This window comes from Arvicola amphibius, chromosome 11 (assembly GCF_903992535.2).
Source record: "Arvicola amphibius chromosome 11, mArvAmp1.2, whole genome shotgun sequence".
NCBI classification, from domain to species: Eukaryota; Metazoa; Chordata; class Mammalia; order Rodentia; family Cricetidae; genus Arvicola; species Arvicola amphibius.
The window spans coordinates 25,054,255-25,072,535 of record NC_052057.2 but is presented as its reverse complement, the minus strand read 5'-3'; the positions used below and the strand labels follow the sequence as shown (position 1 = coordinate 25,072,535).

The following is an 18,281-nucleotide window of genomic DNA, read 5'->3' as shown; positions in this document are numbered from 1 at the left end:
GGGAAACTGAGCAGTGCTGCCCTGATTTTTTTTTTTTATCCCATTGATGGCTTCCCTCTGTCTTCTGCTTGGATATTAAAGTTTGTTCAGAAAACATTTTAAATTGAACTGGTCCCAGGGGTGGTATTTTTGAGGTTTTGGGTTCTCTCTCAGAACTTGACCTTCTTCAAGTGGCAAGAAAGGATTAACCACAGAAACATATCAGAGGATAAAGGAATTCCGCTGTTCTTTCTGGTTTTGTTATCTGTTCTGCTTTTATGACACTGTCATCTTTATTTATTGCTGTTTATCAATTGTGTTTCTCATCTATGTTCTATCGTTTCTAATAATAGCTTTTCTCATCATCATAAATCGTTTTAGAATTGAGTTTTATAGGAATATCACCTTGTTTCTGTTCCTATGTACTCTATTTCTTTAAAATGCTATATTTTACATTCATTTATTCATTCTGTATTGAATGCACTCATGGGGGTGAACAACTGGATATCTCAACCCATGGTGCTACAAATGAGTTCAGTGTTATAGGAGGGTTTGACCCACAGGTGGAGTTCAGCTTGAGGTCTCTAGACAACAAGAGGCCACAGTTCATTTACATAGGTTTCAGAGAACTCCTGAAATTTTGTGCAATTTTTATGTGATATGTGCTTTTAAAAATTTATTTTTTTTTCATGAATTTAATTTCAAGAAAGTATCATAACTTTACACTTTGGTCAAAGGCAGTCTTGATCTCTGAAGGTTTCTCACTTCTGGCAGACAGCATTGGCTATCGGACCTCAGAAAGTGTAATGACCTGAACTCTGGACTTAAGACTCTTTAGGAGCCTCAGGTCTCCGCAGGAAGACTGGAATTGGACCTGATTCATGGTCTGTGAAAGTTCTTGCAAGGACTGCTGTGAGGGAAAACATCCTTACTCACAATATGCATTGTGCAGACACAGCTCATGCCCAATTCTGATCTTAAGTCCCATCTATGAAAATGTGATCTGTCTTCCCAGTGAGTTGACTATATGTCTACTTAGATCTGATCCAGTTTATTTCCACAACCTGGACCTAACCCCTTGGGTATCACAGTGTTTCCATGTTTCTCCTGACTTGTGAGTCGAGGCACTTTATTCTTGACTACCTTCTTAAAGACATCTGCCGTGGTGATTTGATCAAATAATGTCCCCTTTATGGTCACATATTTGAGCATTTAGAACCCAGTTGGTAGCACTTTTAGGGAGTTTCTGTAACCTTTGGAGATAGAGGCTTGTCGGGGAAAGTATATCACTCAAGGTGTGCTTATAACCTCACCTGCCTTCTATCCTCTCTCCTTCCTGTAAGCAGATGAAAATGTGATCCCCAGCTTCCTATGCCTGCTGCCACACTGCCATTTGGCCCTCCCCACCATGGTGGACTCAATCACTCTGAGACCAGAAGCCAAAACAAACCGTTTCTTCCTTAAGCTGCTTTGGCTGTGCTTTTTTTTTTTTTTTTTTTTTTTATATCACAGCAACTGAATGATAACTCATACATCTTTATCGTCAACAGACTTAGGAGACATCACAGGGAAGGCCATCATATGCCCATATAATAAAATAATTTCCCACTGGGGTAAAAAGTCAGGCATGTTTTCTTGCAGCCCAAGAGAGAAGGTTGAGTTTCCCTAAGCCTGGAGCTTCTCCGTCGTGACACAAACCCATTGTGCTTGCTGTATCTGCCTGCGCTACTGAGTTTCAGCCTTAGTGGGATGTGGGAGGCAAGAGAAAACATGAAGCTCATTGGACTTGCTATCCAGTAATATTGTCCCCACGCCGGTCTAATATGATAGTTCACAAGTAGAGTAACTCCTCGGCTCTTAGGCTCCTTTTACGATACTGTTCCAATACTTCAAAACACCTCTGCGTAGACAGTGGCATCGCTTTGCTACACAGAGGAAACCCAGCTCAAGGGCCTCGTCCACCCTACAGTATAAATACTGCTGTCATACGGGTCTCATCAACACCAGAAGCTTTATTAATGAGCACAGCAGTTGCCAGAGATGGGTTTTGATTGCTGAAATTTGTGTCCTCTTAACTAGCACGCTGGATCTTTTCAAATGAACTTTCACTGATGTTAAAGATACTTGAGAGTGAACGCTGCCTACAATCGCAGAGAATCTCCCCATCCTTTCCTGAAAGGATTCTAGCATCCATCTAGGAATAGATGATTATCGCAACCATGGTGTGATGTTTAGAAGATTTATCAGCCTGTATGGCCTAGGTTCTGAGCAGTCCAAACCCCAACATATGCAGCCACAGTGGGGAAACAGGCTCACACGGAGACCTCCTGCTCCAAGGCATCATCTCTGGTTTGTGGCACGTGAAGCTAGGATCTGCACCATTCTCAAAGGAAGAAAGGAACAGAACAATGGAATATTTGGGGGACTTTGGCGAAGGCAGTTTCCTTACCAGGGAACATGCAGGAGTACTCTGATAACCAGTCTGCGTTTAGTGATGGAGTCAGGTATGGCCTTCTGCTTAGAATTGTATCCACCATTGGATCATTCTCAAAGGGTCTGTTTTAGTCTTTGGCTTGAAGGATGTGTAAGTGTGCATTGCCGAGGGCAACACAGCCCTGCTTGAGCCTGCAGCATTTGCCTGTAGTGGTCCCTTCACACATTGGTGGTCCACACACAGAAAAACAGGTTGATAAGTGAGACTTGTGTGTATCTTTTGTTTGCTTTGGTTTGTTTTGATTCACAGTCTGTGTAGCACAGGCTGGCTTTGAACTTGGGATCTCTCTGCCTTTCTGCCTTCCAAACCCTGGTGTTACAGACACACGCCACCATGCCTTGAGTTGTTTTGCTCCTGCTTTCTGATAACTGTTTGTTGAATAAGTATGTGGACAGCGGGATTTGGTATGAGGCTTGCTTTTATTTATATCTTGGAAGTAAGGTTTTCGATAGAGTTTTAATCACTCACCATCTGTCATAATTTTACAGAGGGTATTGGAGTTTACCAGAAGGAATCAGAAGATTGTGCCTGACTGAATTTGGCTTAACTGTATTTCTTTGTTTTGCCTTCCAAGCATGGCGAGACTGTTGAGGAAAAACTCCCAGAGAGGGCCAGCTAACCAGCGTCAAAGTCCTGCCTGGAGCCACAAGGCTCCACATAGCTCAGTGCCAGCAGAGAGTGTGCAGACTCTGCTCGGTGTTCAGTGGAAATGTGACAGCGGCAGACAGAGTTGGGGACCAACACTATCACAGCTGAACACACAGGTTGGGGCAAAACTGCTCTGGACCTCACCGAACAGCACTGGGAGACAGACTTGGGGTTTTGACTCTGTCTTTAGGGCCATCCAGAAATTAAAGAGCCGAGTTTCCCAGGAACTCTTTGTCTTTATTAAAAGCAGCCCCAGACGACAGAAACCCCAACGATGACCTTGGTGGTCTTTGTGTCAGGAAACTGGATAAAGCCTTGCTGGTTATTTCAGTCATCCCCACTTGACGATTGGTTTCTGTGTCAGTTCATGGAGTGGAACCAAAGGCCACCTCTGTTCATACGGCAGTGTCTCCCAAATGGTAGATATCTCTAGTAAAGCTTTTAGGTTGACTTCTGTGTTAAGGGGTAAAGACTAATGGCACCTGGGATATTCAGCTAATCGATATGACAAAGGGGAGACTGCTTTTCACACGGACGGTGCAAAGATGTATATCAATAGATGTGTCCGGTGCGTCCCAGATAATTGTGGGAGCCATTGCATTCCTCCTAATTTCACTGTATGTTTAAAGGAACCTGGGTATTTGGAGTTCTTTGGCATGTGGACCGAGAGAAGGTTGGGTGGGTAAAAGCATCTTTAACTTCCCTCCGGTGGTTATGTGTGTCTTCCTGCCATGCCAAGATGGATGGATGCAGAACCTACATTCAGTGTAAAGTGTGGAGGAAGGGCCCTGGGTTGATCTGACACCAAGGAAAAATAGACATGTTGCGATGTGAAAGAGGAAACCTCGGGGGGGGGGGGGGGGGTTAGAGACGTTTGATGGATTGTGCAGCCATGCCCGCAGCATCACCTGGTCACCTAGGTCCTAGACCATCCTCACTGTGTTCCTTGCTCCTTTTGTCCTATTAGTATCTTCCTACCACTCGTGGTTGACTTCTTGTTGTACACAACTCTCTCCTGAGCCAAAATGCCACCACCGTCTTCATGAATTCAGCCATGCCAGGATTACCACAGCTGGATGTGTTCATTGCAGATGTTGCCTCCTAGGAGGAGGAGCTGGAATGGTCATTGCATTTTCACCAGAGTGTCAAGCCACTCCTCCAAAGCATATGTATGTACTTCTTCCCTAAGTGCGCACGGCCTCAGTGAGAGGCTAGAGTGTATTGACTGGGAAGGCCCAGGAGGGGCTCCAATGGCGCAGCTGTCGATGCAAATACGCTGTTCTCAGGTCAAAGGCAATGAGGGATAGTTTATTCTACAGCCAAATTTGAGTGACCGAGGCCTAGACAATATGCAGCTAGGTCACTCCAGGTTCCATACTCGTACGTGGAAGCAGTTTCATGAAGTTTTATAGCTGCAGAACACAGAAAGCTATGAATATAGCAGTTTGCTCTCTGATGATGTTCTTGACTTTTTGGGTTGGTGGAAGTCCATCATCTGCTATGTTAGCAGATTCCTAAAGGGTTCTGTCTATTAGTCAGTGGATATTAGTCCCAACACAGATAGATGTAGGCAAGGAATGGCTTCTCAGGGGCCTTTAATATAGCCCAAGCTAGGCAATTAGCCTCTGGTCCTGCAACTTTCCAACTTTCCCACACCACTATGCTTCTAACTAGTCAATGCCTTTTTAGAGACAACTTTTCCCCAGGAATTTTCATTCACTTAGCTAAGAAGGACCTAGCGTCTGTGCTGGGTTCAGACCGTCCAGTGTGGCCCCTTTGAGAGCACCCACACTCCTGCCTGTAACCTCCACCCACCCGTTACTCTACAAGTAAGCTGCTTTAGTTAGGGTTTCTATTGCTGGGAAGAGATACTATGACCATGACAGCTCTTACAAAGGAAAGCATTTCATTGTGGTGGCTCACAGTTCAGAGGTTCAGTTCATTATTGTCATGGTGGGACACATGACAGCGTGCAGGCAGACATGGTGCTGGAGAAGGAACTGAGAGCTCTTTCAGCTTGACTCACAGGCAACAAGAAGTGCTCTGAGACATTGGACAGGATCTTGAGCGTACATGAGATCCCAAAGTCCGACTCCACAGTGACACACTTCCTCTAACAAGAACACAGCTACTCCAATAGGGCCACACGTCCTAATAGTGCCACTCCCTTTGGGGGCCATTTTCTTTCACACTGCCACATAAGACTATGAGTAATTTATGTTGGCTTGACAGTCATCTTTAGCGTTCAAAGGGGAATGGCTCCAGGGCTCCCTGAAGAGACCAGTCTCAAAGTCTGTCCAGTTCCCTATTAAAAACACTGCAGTGTTTTTCATATAGCCTCCCGATATTTTCCTCTATATTTTATTTCATCTCCAGATGACTTTTAATACCCGCTTCAATGTACATAGATATGTTAGTTCACTCTGAGGGGGATAAGCACCAGGAATGGTGTGTATACATGTGTGTATACATATTTGCACACTGTAGATACCATGCTGCAGGGAAGAGTACTTTGATTTTCAGCCAAGTCAAATCTGTGTTTCTAAAATCAGTCGATCCTAAAGGCCTAATGACATGCCCAGATATGGTAGTTTGCTGATGTAATATGATGCTGGCTTATTTTTCCTATGCAACTCTATGCTTTTCCTTTGGGCATGTGAAATTACTTTAAAGAATGAAGCTGTCCAAGAAAGAAGGAATGCCTACTGTTCTTACAGAAGACCCAAGTTCAGCTCTCAGCTGCCATGTGGTGGCTCACAATCTTCTGTAACTCCAGTTCCAGGGAACCGGTGCCCTTTTCTGGCCTCGGTACTAATGCATACATGTGATGCACGTATGTACATGCAGGCAAAACCCACACACATAAAATAAAATTAATCCTTTTTTAAAAGAAGACAGGTGTCATGATTCTGTTAGAGGTCCCACCCCACTCCCAACACACACACTCATGCGTTGGAACACATTCTTAGACTGTGTGTTGTTTTGAGAGGGTTAAGAGACCTTCAGGAGGTGGGTTCTGGCCAGATGGCATGGATAGGCTGCTGAAGGCAGGCTTTTGAAGTTACATACCACCCCAATTCTAGTTTCTTTTTCTCACCTTCCTTTTCTGGCCCCCTTAAGCATCTTTGCCATAGGCTCAGTCTGCCAAGGCACTGGTCGGCCATGCCATCCCCAACCATTGGACTGAACAATCCTAAAACCAGGAGCCCACATGACTCTCCTCCCTCTACATCTCCTTGGTCAGGTAGCCTGTCATAGACAAGAGAATAGTGACGGACACAGCAGATTCTTACAGGTTGTATATAGTATATAGGCGAAGAGTCAAAACTGAATGGCTGTGATTAGCAGCAACACTAGCCCGCTTTAGTGTGTGAAACAGGACATTATATATCATAAACAAATCCAGCAGACCAGTGACATGCTAAGGAGAACACTTCTGAGAGATCTGGGACAGTCACCAGTGTCCTGGACAACTATCCTCGTGTATAAAACACAGGAGATGGCCCAGATCCAGGGCTGGCAAGCTATGGGCCAAATTTGCTCTGCATGCTTCTGTAAATTAGATTTCATTGGCAGGCAGCAGTGCTCACTGACATAGTTGGTATCTGTGATTGCTTTTTAACTAAAATATTTACTGTCGGGTCCTTTTCCGAATAAGATCACCAATCTTGACCTGTGCCATTCTTTTCAAAAATCCCTCCAGTGCCGAAGTCTATGACCCTGTGATACACTCCCTCGGTGGCAGAAGCAAGGGAAGACACAGGTCAGGAAAACAGAGGAAGGACGCCCTGGTTCTGGGTGAGCCCTGAATTCAAAGGAAGCTCTGTTGCATTCAGGTTCAGCACCTTCACAACACCCATCCTCCTTCCTCCAGCCTTCCTGTCTTGCCTGAAGCATATGCACTGCTGCCTGGGGACCTCTGTGGTGGCACTAAAAGCCCTGTAGTCATCCTCTGTGGAGCTTACCGTTTCCTCGTCTTTCAACTATATCAGCTAGAAAAACTTTCATTCTTCGGAAAGCGTTGTCTCCCACGCGGAGTATAAACCTACTTCATCTTTCAGGATTGGAGGTGTTTGTTGAGGAATATGGGCCACCTGTGCCCCCGAGGGCTGCTCCGGCACACTTCATTGGCTCCTCCCAGGGGTCTGGATTGACACTCTGTCCCCTCCTCCCTGGACACCGAGAGCCTGCACGCAGGTCTTATTTACCTGTCGGTTCACAACCGATCACAGGACTAAAGCTAGCATGTCTTCTTAATGCGTCAGTGACTTAATTTGTAGGCTGTTTGCTCGGCTGGTGTAGTTAGCTGTGACTCCCTTAGTAGGATGCAGTCAGAGTGCCCGGACTGCAGAGCTGCCCCCGTGGTCACTCTCCTACACTGCCACACTTGCAGGTGGACTATAAGAAAAGATCAATATTTTGATTCAGAAAGTCTCAGAATAAAAAGGATCAATAGGCTATAGCTATTGTTTAATAGCAGGTTATACCTGCCACCCAAGTACTCTTAAGTCCTCAGATTTGACCTTCCACCTTAGAGAGGTCATAATATCAGTTTTTCATTTTGCATACCATTCACGTTTATTAATGTACGCGTGTGCATGTGGCAGATAGAGAGTGATATCGGATATCTTCCTCAATAACTCTCCACCTATCTGGGGAGAAGGGTCTCTCCCTGAACCTGGTACTAGATATGGCTGGACCTGCTGGGCAGTGAACTCCAGTAATCTGCCTGTCTACACTCCCCCGTTCTAGTCCCAAACCTGGGGTCACAGGCACACAGTGCTTTATGCTGCTTTTAGGTGTGTGCTGGGGAGCTGAACTCAGATCTGGTATTTGTGTGGCAGGAGCTTTACTGATGGAACTCTCCTCCCAACCATATTATTTATTAATTTCTGTTTCCATGGACTTAGAAGCATGCCCCCTCTGTTTTGTTTGTGTATATATATATATATATGTGTGTGTGTGTGTGTGTGTGTGTGTGTGTGTGTGCGCATCTATATCTTATTTTCTTATTAAAATTTACTTAACTTTGGTTTTGAAATTATTCTGTAGACAATAGACTTATGCTTTGGTTAACATACATAAGAAAAGGGTCCGACTATGAAGCTGTAGGAAGGACCTGACTTTCTGTGGTATTTAAGTCTATAGAATTTTTTCCTCTTTCCATTGATCCTTTGCTTTCTTGCCTTTGTTATTTGTACAGCAGAAAGAATCAGGTCAGACATGCCTGCTTCTTCCCTATTTAAACTTTACATTTATATATTGGTATGCTAATAAGAAGACAAACGCTAAAAAAAAAAAATCCCACACTAGCTCAGAACTGGTATAATAAAGGGTTGTTTATTTAGGCATAGATACACAGATGACAGTCCTCTGCTCAAACGAGGAACAGCAACCAATGTCTCCCCAAGGAAAGCCAGTACATTACCTCCCTACATCAGGTTGCCGGGAGAGTGCCCAGCGCCGTGTGCCTGGCTCAGGGACCAGTTGCTAAGTCTTCAAAAGGCAGATCCTCCCTATAACTAGAAACAGTCAAAGTAGACAGGGGAGAATCTTCTAAAAAGATTGGAAAAACCAAAGGGTAAGAGAAAATATGACATTTTTCCCTCTGGCACATAGGTTCCAATGAAGCATTTGTATCTCACAAGAAAAGTAGAGTCAACCTAGACATTTATTAAACAATAGCTGAACCCAAGAGGAAGTTCTGTGATTAATTTGACCCAAGTTCATGATCAAGTTTGATGTTTACTAGAGCTATGGGACAAATTACTCATCCTGTAGGGAGCTAGATATTTCTGAGATGTGAGAATCAAGTTGAGGAATCAAGAAGATACAAATGGATTTGCATCTCTAATTTCCTAAAAAATATCTTGCAAAAAAACCAATTAAATGAAGGGCCCCTCCCCATTGAACCCCTTCCTTGCAGTCTTCAGCTGACAGCTATTAAAAAATTATAAACATTGAATTTCTATTTACAGTCCTGGCATAAGGTCTGATATCCACTCATGGCACAAATGGGTATCGATTGCCTTTGGGGGTCCAGGCATTGTGTATTGTATTGAGCACCAGTGTACAGAAACAGGCCAGTGCAATCACATCTAGAGTATGAAATATGAATTGAACTAATTAATGAAAAAGTGGAGTTTCTATTACAAGGTCGAAGGCAAGAAGATGGGGGGCCTCCAATGAGTTGGATCTGCTGCAGGGTTCTTTTCATTCCTCCCTCGTCTCTTATTACTTCCAAAAGCTGCACAATAAAACTAAATTGAATCACCCTCAAAAGCCAGCCACACCTCACTTCATCCTGCCCCCACCACCACCACCACCACCGGGTACTGCCCTGGAATACTGCCAGGGAGCCTTTGTCTGTGGACTTGGCAGGTGGCTGTGGTGCGCTGCTCTCTGTCCCATTAACCTCTATTTTATCTGTCAAGAAGAGTATTCCCCGATGTTGAAAGCAGCAATTTGCCAAGCAGGCAGGCTTGGAGTCCTGTTTGACGAAGCGTCACGGAGTGCAAAAGGGAAAGTTTAAACAGATTTGCCTCTCTAATTTCCTGAAAGATCACAGACCAAACTCGCCCTCTGGTAAAATGCTTTCTGTTTGCTTTATAATAACAAGCATTATTGCCCTGACACACGGAGTGGGGAAGGCCAAGAGAGAGGGGCCCCTATTTCCTGGTTTAATTTAGTTCCTTTACAACTCATAGCAGATCTTGCTCTTTAAAACATAGGAATGTAGAGACTGCCTCTTTACTAATGGCCTAATGTATCCTGGAAGACCTTTTTAATTCTGCAGCTGTAAGATACGTTGCTAATTTTTGTGTCTCTAGTATCAAGTGTTGGGTTCTAGGCAGGAAACCGTGTTGAGAGTAGATTCTTCTGCTTTTCTTTTGCTTTGAAGAAGTCTGGACTGTATTGTCACGTCTCTGGCCAGCAGATCCAGTCCCGTCCAGTTCAGAGAGTTCACCTCTGCATTCGTCTTTTCATGAGGAAATAACAGCAACAACAAAAAAATATCCTCCTAGGTCTAGCTTGCCACCATGAGAAAGAATCAAGAATTGAGGATGCCTGAGGGAACTAGTGCTTCAGTCTCCTCAGACGGGCCTGAGTCTTGACACCTCAGGATAATCTTGCTTCACCAAAGGGGTGTGCACACTTGCATATGTGTGTGGATATGTGGGCACATGTGTGTATGTATATGCATGTACATGCATACCTGTGTGCACTTCTGTATACGTTTGAGGCTACTTTGATGAGCTGGCACATTATATGTGTGTGCCAGTTAAATATATACATATATGTATGTATATGTATATATTTGTGATGTGAACTGATGTGAACACCCAACAGAAAGCAGGCTTCAGGAGACCGACTGTGTAGTGGTATTTGCCATGATATTTCCAGTTCCTGACTGGTTTTAAAAAATAATTGGAGAATCAGGGTTATTTGTGAATGTAGAATATCTAATTTATCTATCTTATAGCAGAAGTAAAAATTCAGAGGCACGCTCTGAATGAAGCTATCAAACTGTGAAGCATGCCTCTTGCCCGACCCTGGTAGTGCAAGCACATAGTACCCATACCTCATGTTGAACAATATGTTCACAAGCCCTAACTGTATCCCCATTTCTCTGTGACAACCTTCTTCATGCAGACACTCTTCTCTGGCCTCCCACATGTGTGCCTGCTGTGCCCTTCCTCAGCTGCCAGGACTCTGCTTCAATGTCACTTCCCAGTTAGGCCATGCACCCCTTCAGCTCACTGACCACGCTCCGTAGGTGTCCCCAGCTTTGCTGTCTCAGCATCCTGGAGTGTTTCTCCAAGTGCACCTCACACTTGCCATTACATAATTATGCGAGTCCTATTTAATGGCTGTCTTCTGAACTAGGCAGCCACTCCTCTGAAAGCAGAGGTTGTAGTCACCGTAGTCAACCAAGTCCACAGCCATCGCTCAGTAAACATCTGTTGGATCAATGAATGAGGAGATGAGAGCAGAAAAAAAGGGCAGAAACATGAAGAAAGGAAGGGCGAGCCAGGGAGAAACAGAGCACTAGAGAGGAGGGGTCAGGAATTCCCCAATTGGGGATGGAGAAACTCTTCAATGGTTAAGAGCGCTTGCAGCTCACAACTGCCTGTAACTCTAGTTACACGGCATTGAGCACCCTGTTCTGGCCTCCTCTGGACTGCACACACCCATAGAGGTAAACAAATAAAACGAATCAGGGGTTGACCAGTTAGCATTTCTTCAGATGGGCTCATGTCCTTACTCTTTCTTACCAGGCTAATCCTGGCTAACTATGGTTTGCTTTTCAAAAAGTGTGTGAGAATATATACATTCATGTACGTGTGTACAGACATGTGTCCATATAGTATTCACAAACACTTGCAAGTGTTTGCATGCATCCATGCATGCGTATGTTCATGCATGTGCACATATGTATGTATTTGAGGCTAGTTTGATGGGATTTTGCGAGTTAGTAAATGGGGTTCTTTGTGTCTGGAATAATGGGCTATTTTGCTTTTAAAGCAAACTAAATTTAAGTTGCTCATATTGACTCTTAGCCAGTTGCTGAATTTTAATCATGGAAATTGTATGGCATGTGGTTAGTCAGGGGACATTTTCTTACAACCTCAAACACTTTGAGAATCTTTCTTTAGTTTCCAACCCAGTCTCCTGGGTTGACTGTAGGTTTTAAGATATGGCCATGGTAAGTACACATAGGCCAAAACAAAGAACGGTGTTTGCTCCAGGAAGCTGGTAATGCAGGCAGATACTGCACTCTCCCTAGCCCCACTCCCGATATGCTCTCCTCTCTCCTTAGTCTTTCAGAGATGGCAAGATGTGAGTGGGTGCATGGTGAGTAAGGAGAGCAAACCTTCAACAACTGAAGACACTTCACGGGCCTCTGTTAAAGTCAGTTGAGAAAAGCCTGCTTCACCCATGGCTGTCTTGGATCTAGTTCATCAGAGCAGACCTTTAAATGAAAAGTTGTGTTCAAGGGAATGTGTCAAGGTGGCCTGGGAAGATGGTTGTCAGTAGCACTCACTGTGCAAGTATGAGGACCAGAAACCATGTGAAGGGCCTGCCCTGGTAGAGCCACACAGATCCCTGGGGCTTGCTGATGAACCTGCCCTGCCTTCTCGTGAGATCCAGGCAAATGAGAGAGCCTGCCTTCACAGACAAGGTAGACAGCTCCTGAAGAGTAACTATTAAGGCTGACCTCTGGCTTTCATATACACATGCACATGCCTGTACAGATACACATGTGCACACACATAAAATGTACCTAGGGGACACCAGGAAGGAAGAAAGGAAGGAAAACATCTGATGTGGGAATCCCCTCTGTATGCTGTGAATACCTTGGTGAATAAACAAACTGCCTTGGCCTGTTGATAAGGAAGAACTTAGGTAGGTGGGGAAAACTTAGTTGAATGCTGGGAGAAAGAAGGGTAGAGTAAGAGAGAAGCCATGTAGCCCCGCTGGAGACAGATGCCTGAACTTTACCCAGTAAGCCACAGCCTCATGGTAATACACAGATTAATAGAAATGGGTTAAATTAATATGTAAGAGTTAGCCAATAAGAAGCATGTGCTAATGGGCCAAGCAGTGTTTTAAATAATATAGTTTCTGTGTTATCATTTCGGGTCTGAGACGCCGGGCGGCCAGGAAACAAAAAAGCAGCCTCCTTAAACAGACATTATGGTAGCAAACACCAAGCAGGGGGACAGATTGATGTAGGACCAGCCTGAACTCTCAGATGATCTAGAAGCTTCCTTATGCTGCAGAATATGTCCATGTAGGAGGTAAGAAGCCAACGGCACACCAGTCCTAAGTCTACCATCAACTACAGCCATGCCAGAGGGAACTATAACTATCAGATGGGAGGGAAGTTGTCTCTAATCTCTCATGGACCCTGGGAGGGGAGAGAGCTGCAGTATAAACTGTTAGAGGTCAAATATTATTAAAGACCAGCTTCGACATGACAGGAGCCTGAGGATTAGAACTATTAAGCAAAAGGAACAGAGATACAAGAGAAATAAGAGACAGAGACACAGAACAGCATCGGGAGGGACATTCAGTGAATACTGAACTCACCTCGTTTATTTTCTACATACCTATATACTTCACTCTGAAAGGAGAGGTGGGATGCAACAGACTTCAATTAACATGATATAAAAGAGTAGATTTGAATTCTCAAACCTCTGGTCCAGGTGGAGTGGATCCACCGCTATACCCCAAATACTAATTAACCACACCCTGGGTCAGACGACTCTCTCATTTATAGCCACACCTGTTGTCATCAGCTTTGAAAAAGCAAAAAATAAGCTCCAACTCTGACCTCCAGTCAAGGTGGAACAGGCTCACACCTGTGGGTCCCCTCTCTTCAAAATATAAACAGAAGCTGTGACTAGTGCCCAGAGCCAGAAAAGGGACCCAGAGGGCTGGGTGGAGCACAGGGTCATCAGCTGAAGCTCTCCACAGTTAAGGGCCCCTAGACTTGAAACTTCCGACACCCCTGCCGTAAACGGCGCGGGTGCTACCCCTCTCACCTTGGCTCTGTGATTGTCAGCCCTTCCGTAGCTGCATTTTATCATCTTTAAGAGACGCAGCTACAGCGACACATACATTCTCCGGTAATTATCCAGGACAGCTCCTCTTTCTTGAGGACACGTCCAATAATTAATATACTCTGCCTTCTGCATTAGGTCAGGAAGCCGTGCGCAGGTCGATATCCGTTAATAATGAGCGATGGGTGGCCTTCCACGTTATGAGCCCTGTGTGGGACAGAGAGACCACACATTTTGCTGACTCTTTGAAAGGTTCTAAGCCACTGGCTACTCTTAGCTGCCTGCTAATTCGTCCTTCTAGATTTATTTAATTCGGCTAACGAATAATTCACGGTGATGATGGTTCCCAAGACTCACAGCCTGTGCTTGTCAGCAAAAGTGGCCATGAAACAGGAATGCTGTCATCCTTGACAAACACTTCTCCAGTTGACCAGTATTGGGGTAGGACATTGTGCCTGGGGACACACCCCGAGCTGGAGACTTGATCCTTCTGAATCTATTATTTTGTTAAATGCCGCGGAGCCTGTGGGAGGCAGCAATGCACACTGGGGTTGGAAAACTTCCCTTTAAAGTCCAGTGCCAAAACTGCACTGGAGTTACTACTATCAAATTGCCAGACTTGCTCTTCTGGGGCCTGGATGCCCGTCGGCTTTGCTTCCTTCCTTTCGCTTTGCTTCTCATTCAGCGGGGATTCACCCAGTGCCTGTGATGGGTCAAGCACTGTAAGCAGAGGTATGGGAGGGAACAAAGACCATCCCCGTGTCTTGAAACTTCCAACCTCCATTCTAAACAAAGACTGGCTTGGGCATACACACACAGTGTTTGCAAGCCGAGAAGTTCCGTGGAGGAAGCCAAGGCAGAGGAGGCAGTGCGTGCTCAGAGGAACTAGGTAGGGGTGGGTGGTCTGACCCTTGAGAGGTAGCGTTGAGAAGGAGCTAGTTCCCTGAAGGTCTGGAAATGGAGTTTTTGGGTGAAGCAGGGAGTGTATGGAGAGACCCAAGCCCAGAGTGCTGTAGATAAAGCTGCCCAGTGTAATCTGAAGACAAAGGACAAGGTGGCCCCCCAGGTCCAAGAGGACAATGGACAACAGCTCACCAAGGACCCCACAGGCCACAGAAAGGAGATCAAGTTTTGAGAATTCAAAGATTTTAAATAAGAATAACTTGATTTAAAAAAAAAAAAGTCAACTGTTCTTCTGTTGGTCATTTTGTAGTAGAGACAGAAAGGCCGGGAAGCCCTCTGGCATTCAACGCTGGGTGCCTCAGCCATATAGAACCAGAAGTGTGCGTTCATATAGAGGCAAATGGGGAGCCTCTAGCTGTGTGGTCATCCAGCTTTTCTTGACTTTGGTTTCCTGCCTGAATGATACCCTATGTATCATATTCTTCTGAGGACCAAACACATTATTATTTATTCACATGAAGAATGAGTGTGTAATGATTTTGTGCAAAAGTAATAACTACATGGTTACTATTTCCCATCATCTCTGGACGGAGAAGGAGGAAATCAAGGATGGCACTAGAAACAGGGATTGGATAGCGTGGTGTCGTCTGTGTGCACGGGTCATGTCGGAGACTGCTTCTACGGTGTGCAAACTCTCCAGTCAGCTGTGCCACTCTTGATGCCTCCTCTGTCATTGTTTCCTCCCTAGAACTTTCTATATAGCTTAAAACTACCATCTATGTATGTATATCCAAGTCAGCCCCTCTCTAGAATGGAAGTTTCAAGAAATAGGGTGATCTCTGCCTTTGTTCATTGCCACACCTCAACTTGCAGTGCTGATACAAGCCAGGAGCTCACACGGCTGTGTCTGTACATGGAGCAAGTTAGACATGAAAAAGTCTAATCAAGATAGTTTGGGTGTCCTGATAGATTTAACACTCTTGGTATTATTATTATTTTACAGATGGACAAAGCAAAAAATGACTAACTTGGGGGAAAAGGTACATACATGGTTTTCTCTGTGGTTGCTACATTCAGTCCCTGTTAGCTACAAATGTGTTGGTGTCTAACATAACATGTAAGCAAGAATAAAAGAGAGGAGGAAGCTGGCTGCTGTTGGATGATAAAATGGGAGGAAAGAAGGGTTAGTGTTCTGGAGATGCAGCTCAGAGTACTTGTCTAGCATGCTCAAGGCTCTGGAGTCCACCCCAACGCTGTCTCCCCCCAAAAAATGCAGAAAAATAATGGGTTATAAACAGGAATAACTGGAACTAAGACCTGAAAGGGCAGAGACCAATGGAATAGACAGAGGGCTCATGTGCCATGCATATAAAAAGAGTAACTCTGATGTCACTGCAAAACAAGATAGCCAGACATGGCACCTCATGCCTCTAAGCCCAGCACCATGGAGACTGAAGTAGAAAGGCTCTGAGCTGAGTGACATTAGGGGCTGCAGACCAAGACTGTTTCATGAACGACCCTTCACCAAAGTTCAGAAACAGAGCCCCACTCCACCAACCCAGACAGACAATTTAGAATTAAGACTTTGATTGTTACTGGTTTGAACCCTGCCCCCATTTCTGAATAATTACATGAACTTAAAGGACACACCTAGTTCAGTAAATTTCCCTGTGAGCAACATCCCACCTCCCAATACTGTTAGAAGAATCAACCCAATGAGCATATGGGGGAAAAAAATCAACTTTTCTTGAGTTCCAAGTGTGTCATTACTCTGGACAGTTAGGACCCATTTGGACCTGGTCATTGTGTTCTCCATTAAATGGTCTTTGAATTGAAAGTGGGTTTTAGCCTCAGGACTACCTGGGAGTTCTTATTCTCCAGTTTAGATCACAGAGTATAGGTCATTCTTGACACGTTCCACATGTGTCAAGGTGTCCCCTGCAGTGTCGTCCCTCAAACGGGTCCCCTTCATAGGAGGACTGTTCCTGTATTTTGAATTTTGTCCTTTTATGCCTTAACATGCATGCAAGTCTGGCACAAAGGTGAGAACAGACGTCATCTCTCATGTCCTCGTGGTTGCCATTCCTCCTTTGCTGCAGCCATGAGTGTGGACATGCGTGGAAGGGAATAAAGATTCTCAGGTTCTCCTAGCTGACATGAAACAGAGACCTGGGACCTGTAGAGATGCACACAGCCGTTCTTCCATTCTTCCTTCTCATGGCACGCACACTGGAAGATGTAACCACGCCTCCTCCAGGGCATACTCATCTTGTCTGCTTTTCTCTCCCCACTTTGTCCTCAGGCAAGTGTGAAATCGGCTGGGCCTACTACTGCACTGGTGCAGGTGCTGCGGCAGCCATGCTGCTGTGCACGTGGCTGGCTTGCTTCTCAGGCAAGAAGCAGAAGCACTACCCCTACTGAGACCAGGCCGTCGGGAGCAAGCGGAGGAGAGGATGGACCACGGGGGATTGAAGGGGCCAAAGCATCAGCTACTTTCACAAGGTGGAATAGTGGTTCTAGCCAGTACAATGTCAATATAATGCAATTTGGCTGAATCTGGAACATTCTATAGGAAGGGAGGGTGGTGGGGAAGTTGTCAGAAGCATGGAGAATATGGGGCCGTGGAGGAAAATGGACCAAAGGCTAAAAACACTGCAGGACATTGGGTGTTTCTATTCCACAGAGTATTGTTAATGTATATCACACACACAGCAAATCTATATATGCAAATAAGGATCTCATTTTTGTTCTCCTTCAAAAAGACGAGGACTAGGGGAGTCAAAAGGGCTAGTAGAAATAGTATTATCTTAGGAAGCAGGGTAAGTACCCTGCAGACATTCCCTGAAGATGAGGACTGAGCCTGAAAGCACACATGCATACATATGCACCACGTCATGCACATATGCACACATAGGTGCACACATACACACGCCATCACACCACGGCACAGGGGGTCAGCTATGCATCATTGCTCCTGGTTTTTTAAATATACATCAGTACAGTAGCATCACTTTATAAAAGCATACATTAAGCCTAGTCCATGGACCAATAAAGCCACTCTAGCAGTATTTTTGATATCCTGTGTAAACGCTTTATGCTGGCAGCGCATCTGCAGTGTTTCTGCAGATCTTTAGGGGTAAGCCTTTGTATTTCAACGGTATTCAAAGACACGCGGTAGTGATCTGATTAGCTTCTGCTGCAGTACCCTTGTGAAAAAAAAAAAAAAACAGGACAGCTTTTGTCCACTGTAGGTGAGAATTCATTTGCAGGTATGAGAGCGAAGGCAGGCCTCTCTCCAGTTATTGGATCTTGTTTTCTTTTGCCCATTATTCTACTGTGCTATACCACAATCACTTCACTATTCATTTTGTAAAGGGGAAAAAAGTACTATTTTGTTTGTATCTGAAAAGCTCTGTGAATAAACTCTCTTTGATCAATAGCTCACTGAGTCATCGAGCCTTGTTTTCTTAAAGCCTGTCTACCATGGTGGGCAGCCCGGTTAATCAGATTATTTTCATCTAAGACCAGGTCTTATAGGCACAGTGTTCATGGAAGGTAAGTGTCTACTTTTAAGTTAGACTCTTTTGACACCTTCAGCTCATTTTTAGTTCAATCGTGACAGATTCTTAGGAGAGTTTCAAGACTGTGAGGTATGTTATGGGAAGAGAGAGCGTGCTCCAACATGATCC

The 18,281-nt window shown here is 44.8% G+C and overlaps 1 protein-coding gene across 1 annotated transcript in view; it reads left to right on the top strand.

Moving 5' to 3' along the window:
* Nucleotides 1–18,033, top strand: part of Lhfpl6 (LHFPL tetraspan subfamily member 6) — a 191,483-nt gene extending 173,450 nt beyond the window's left edge. The window contains exon 4 of the mRNA XM_038347798.1: nt 16,895–18,033. Within this exon, the coding sequence (XP_038203726.1) occupies nt 16,895–17,013 (119 nt within the window). The 3' untranslated portion in view covers nt 17,014–18,033. The remainder of the gene's footprint in view (nt 1–16,894) is intronic.
* The last annotated feature ends 248 nt before the right edge of the window (nt 18,034–18,281 follow it).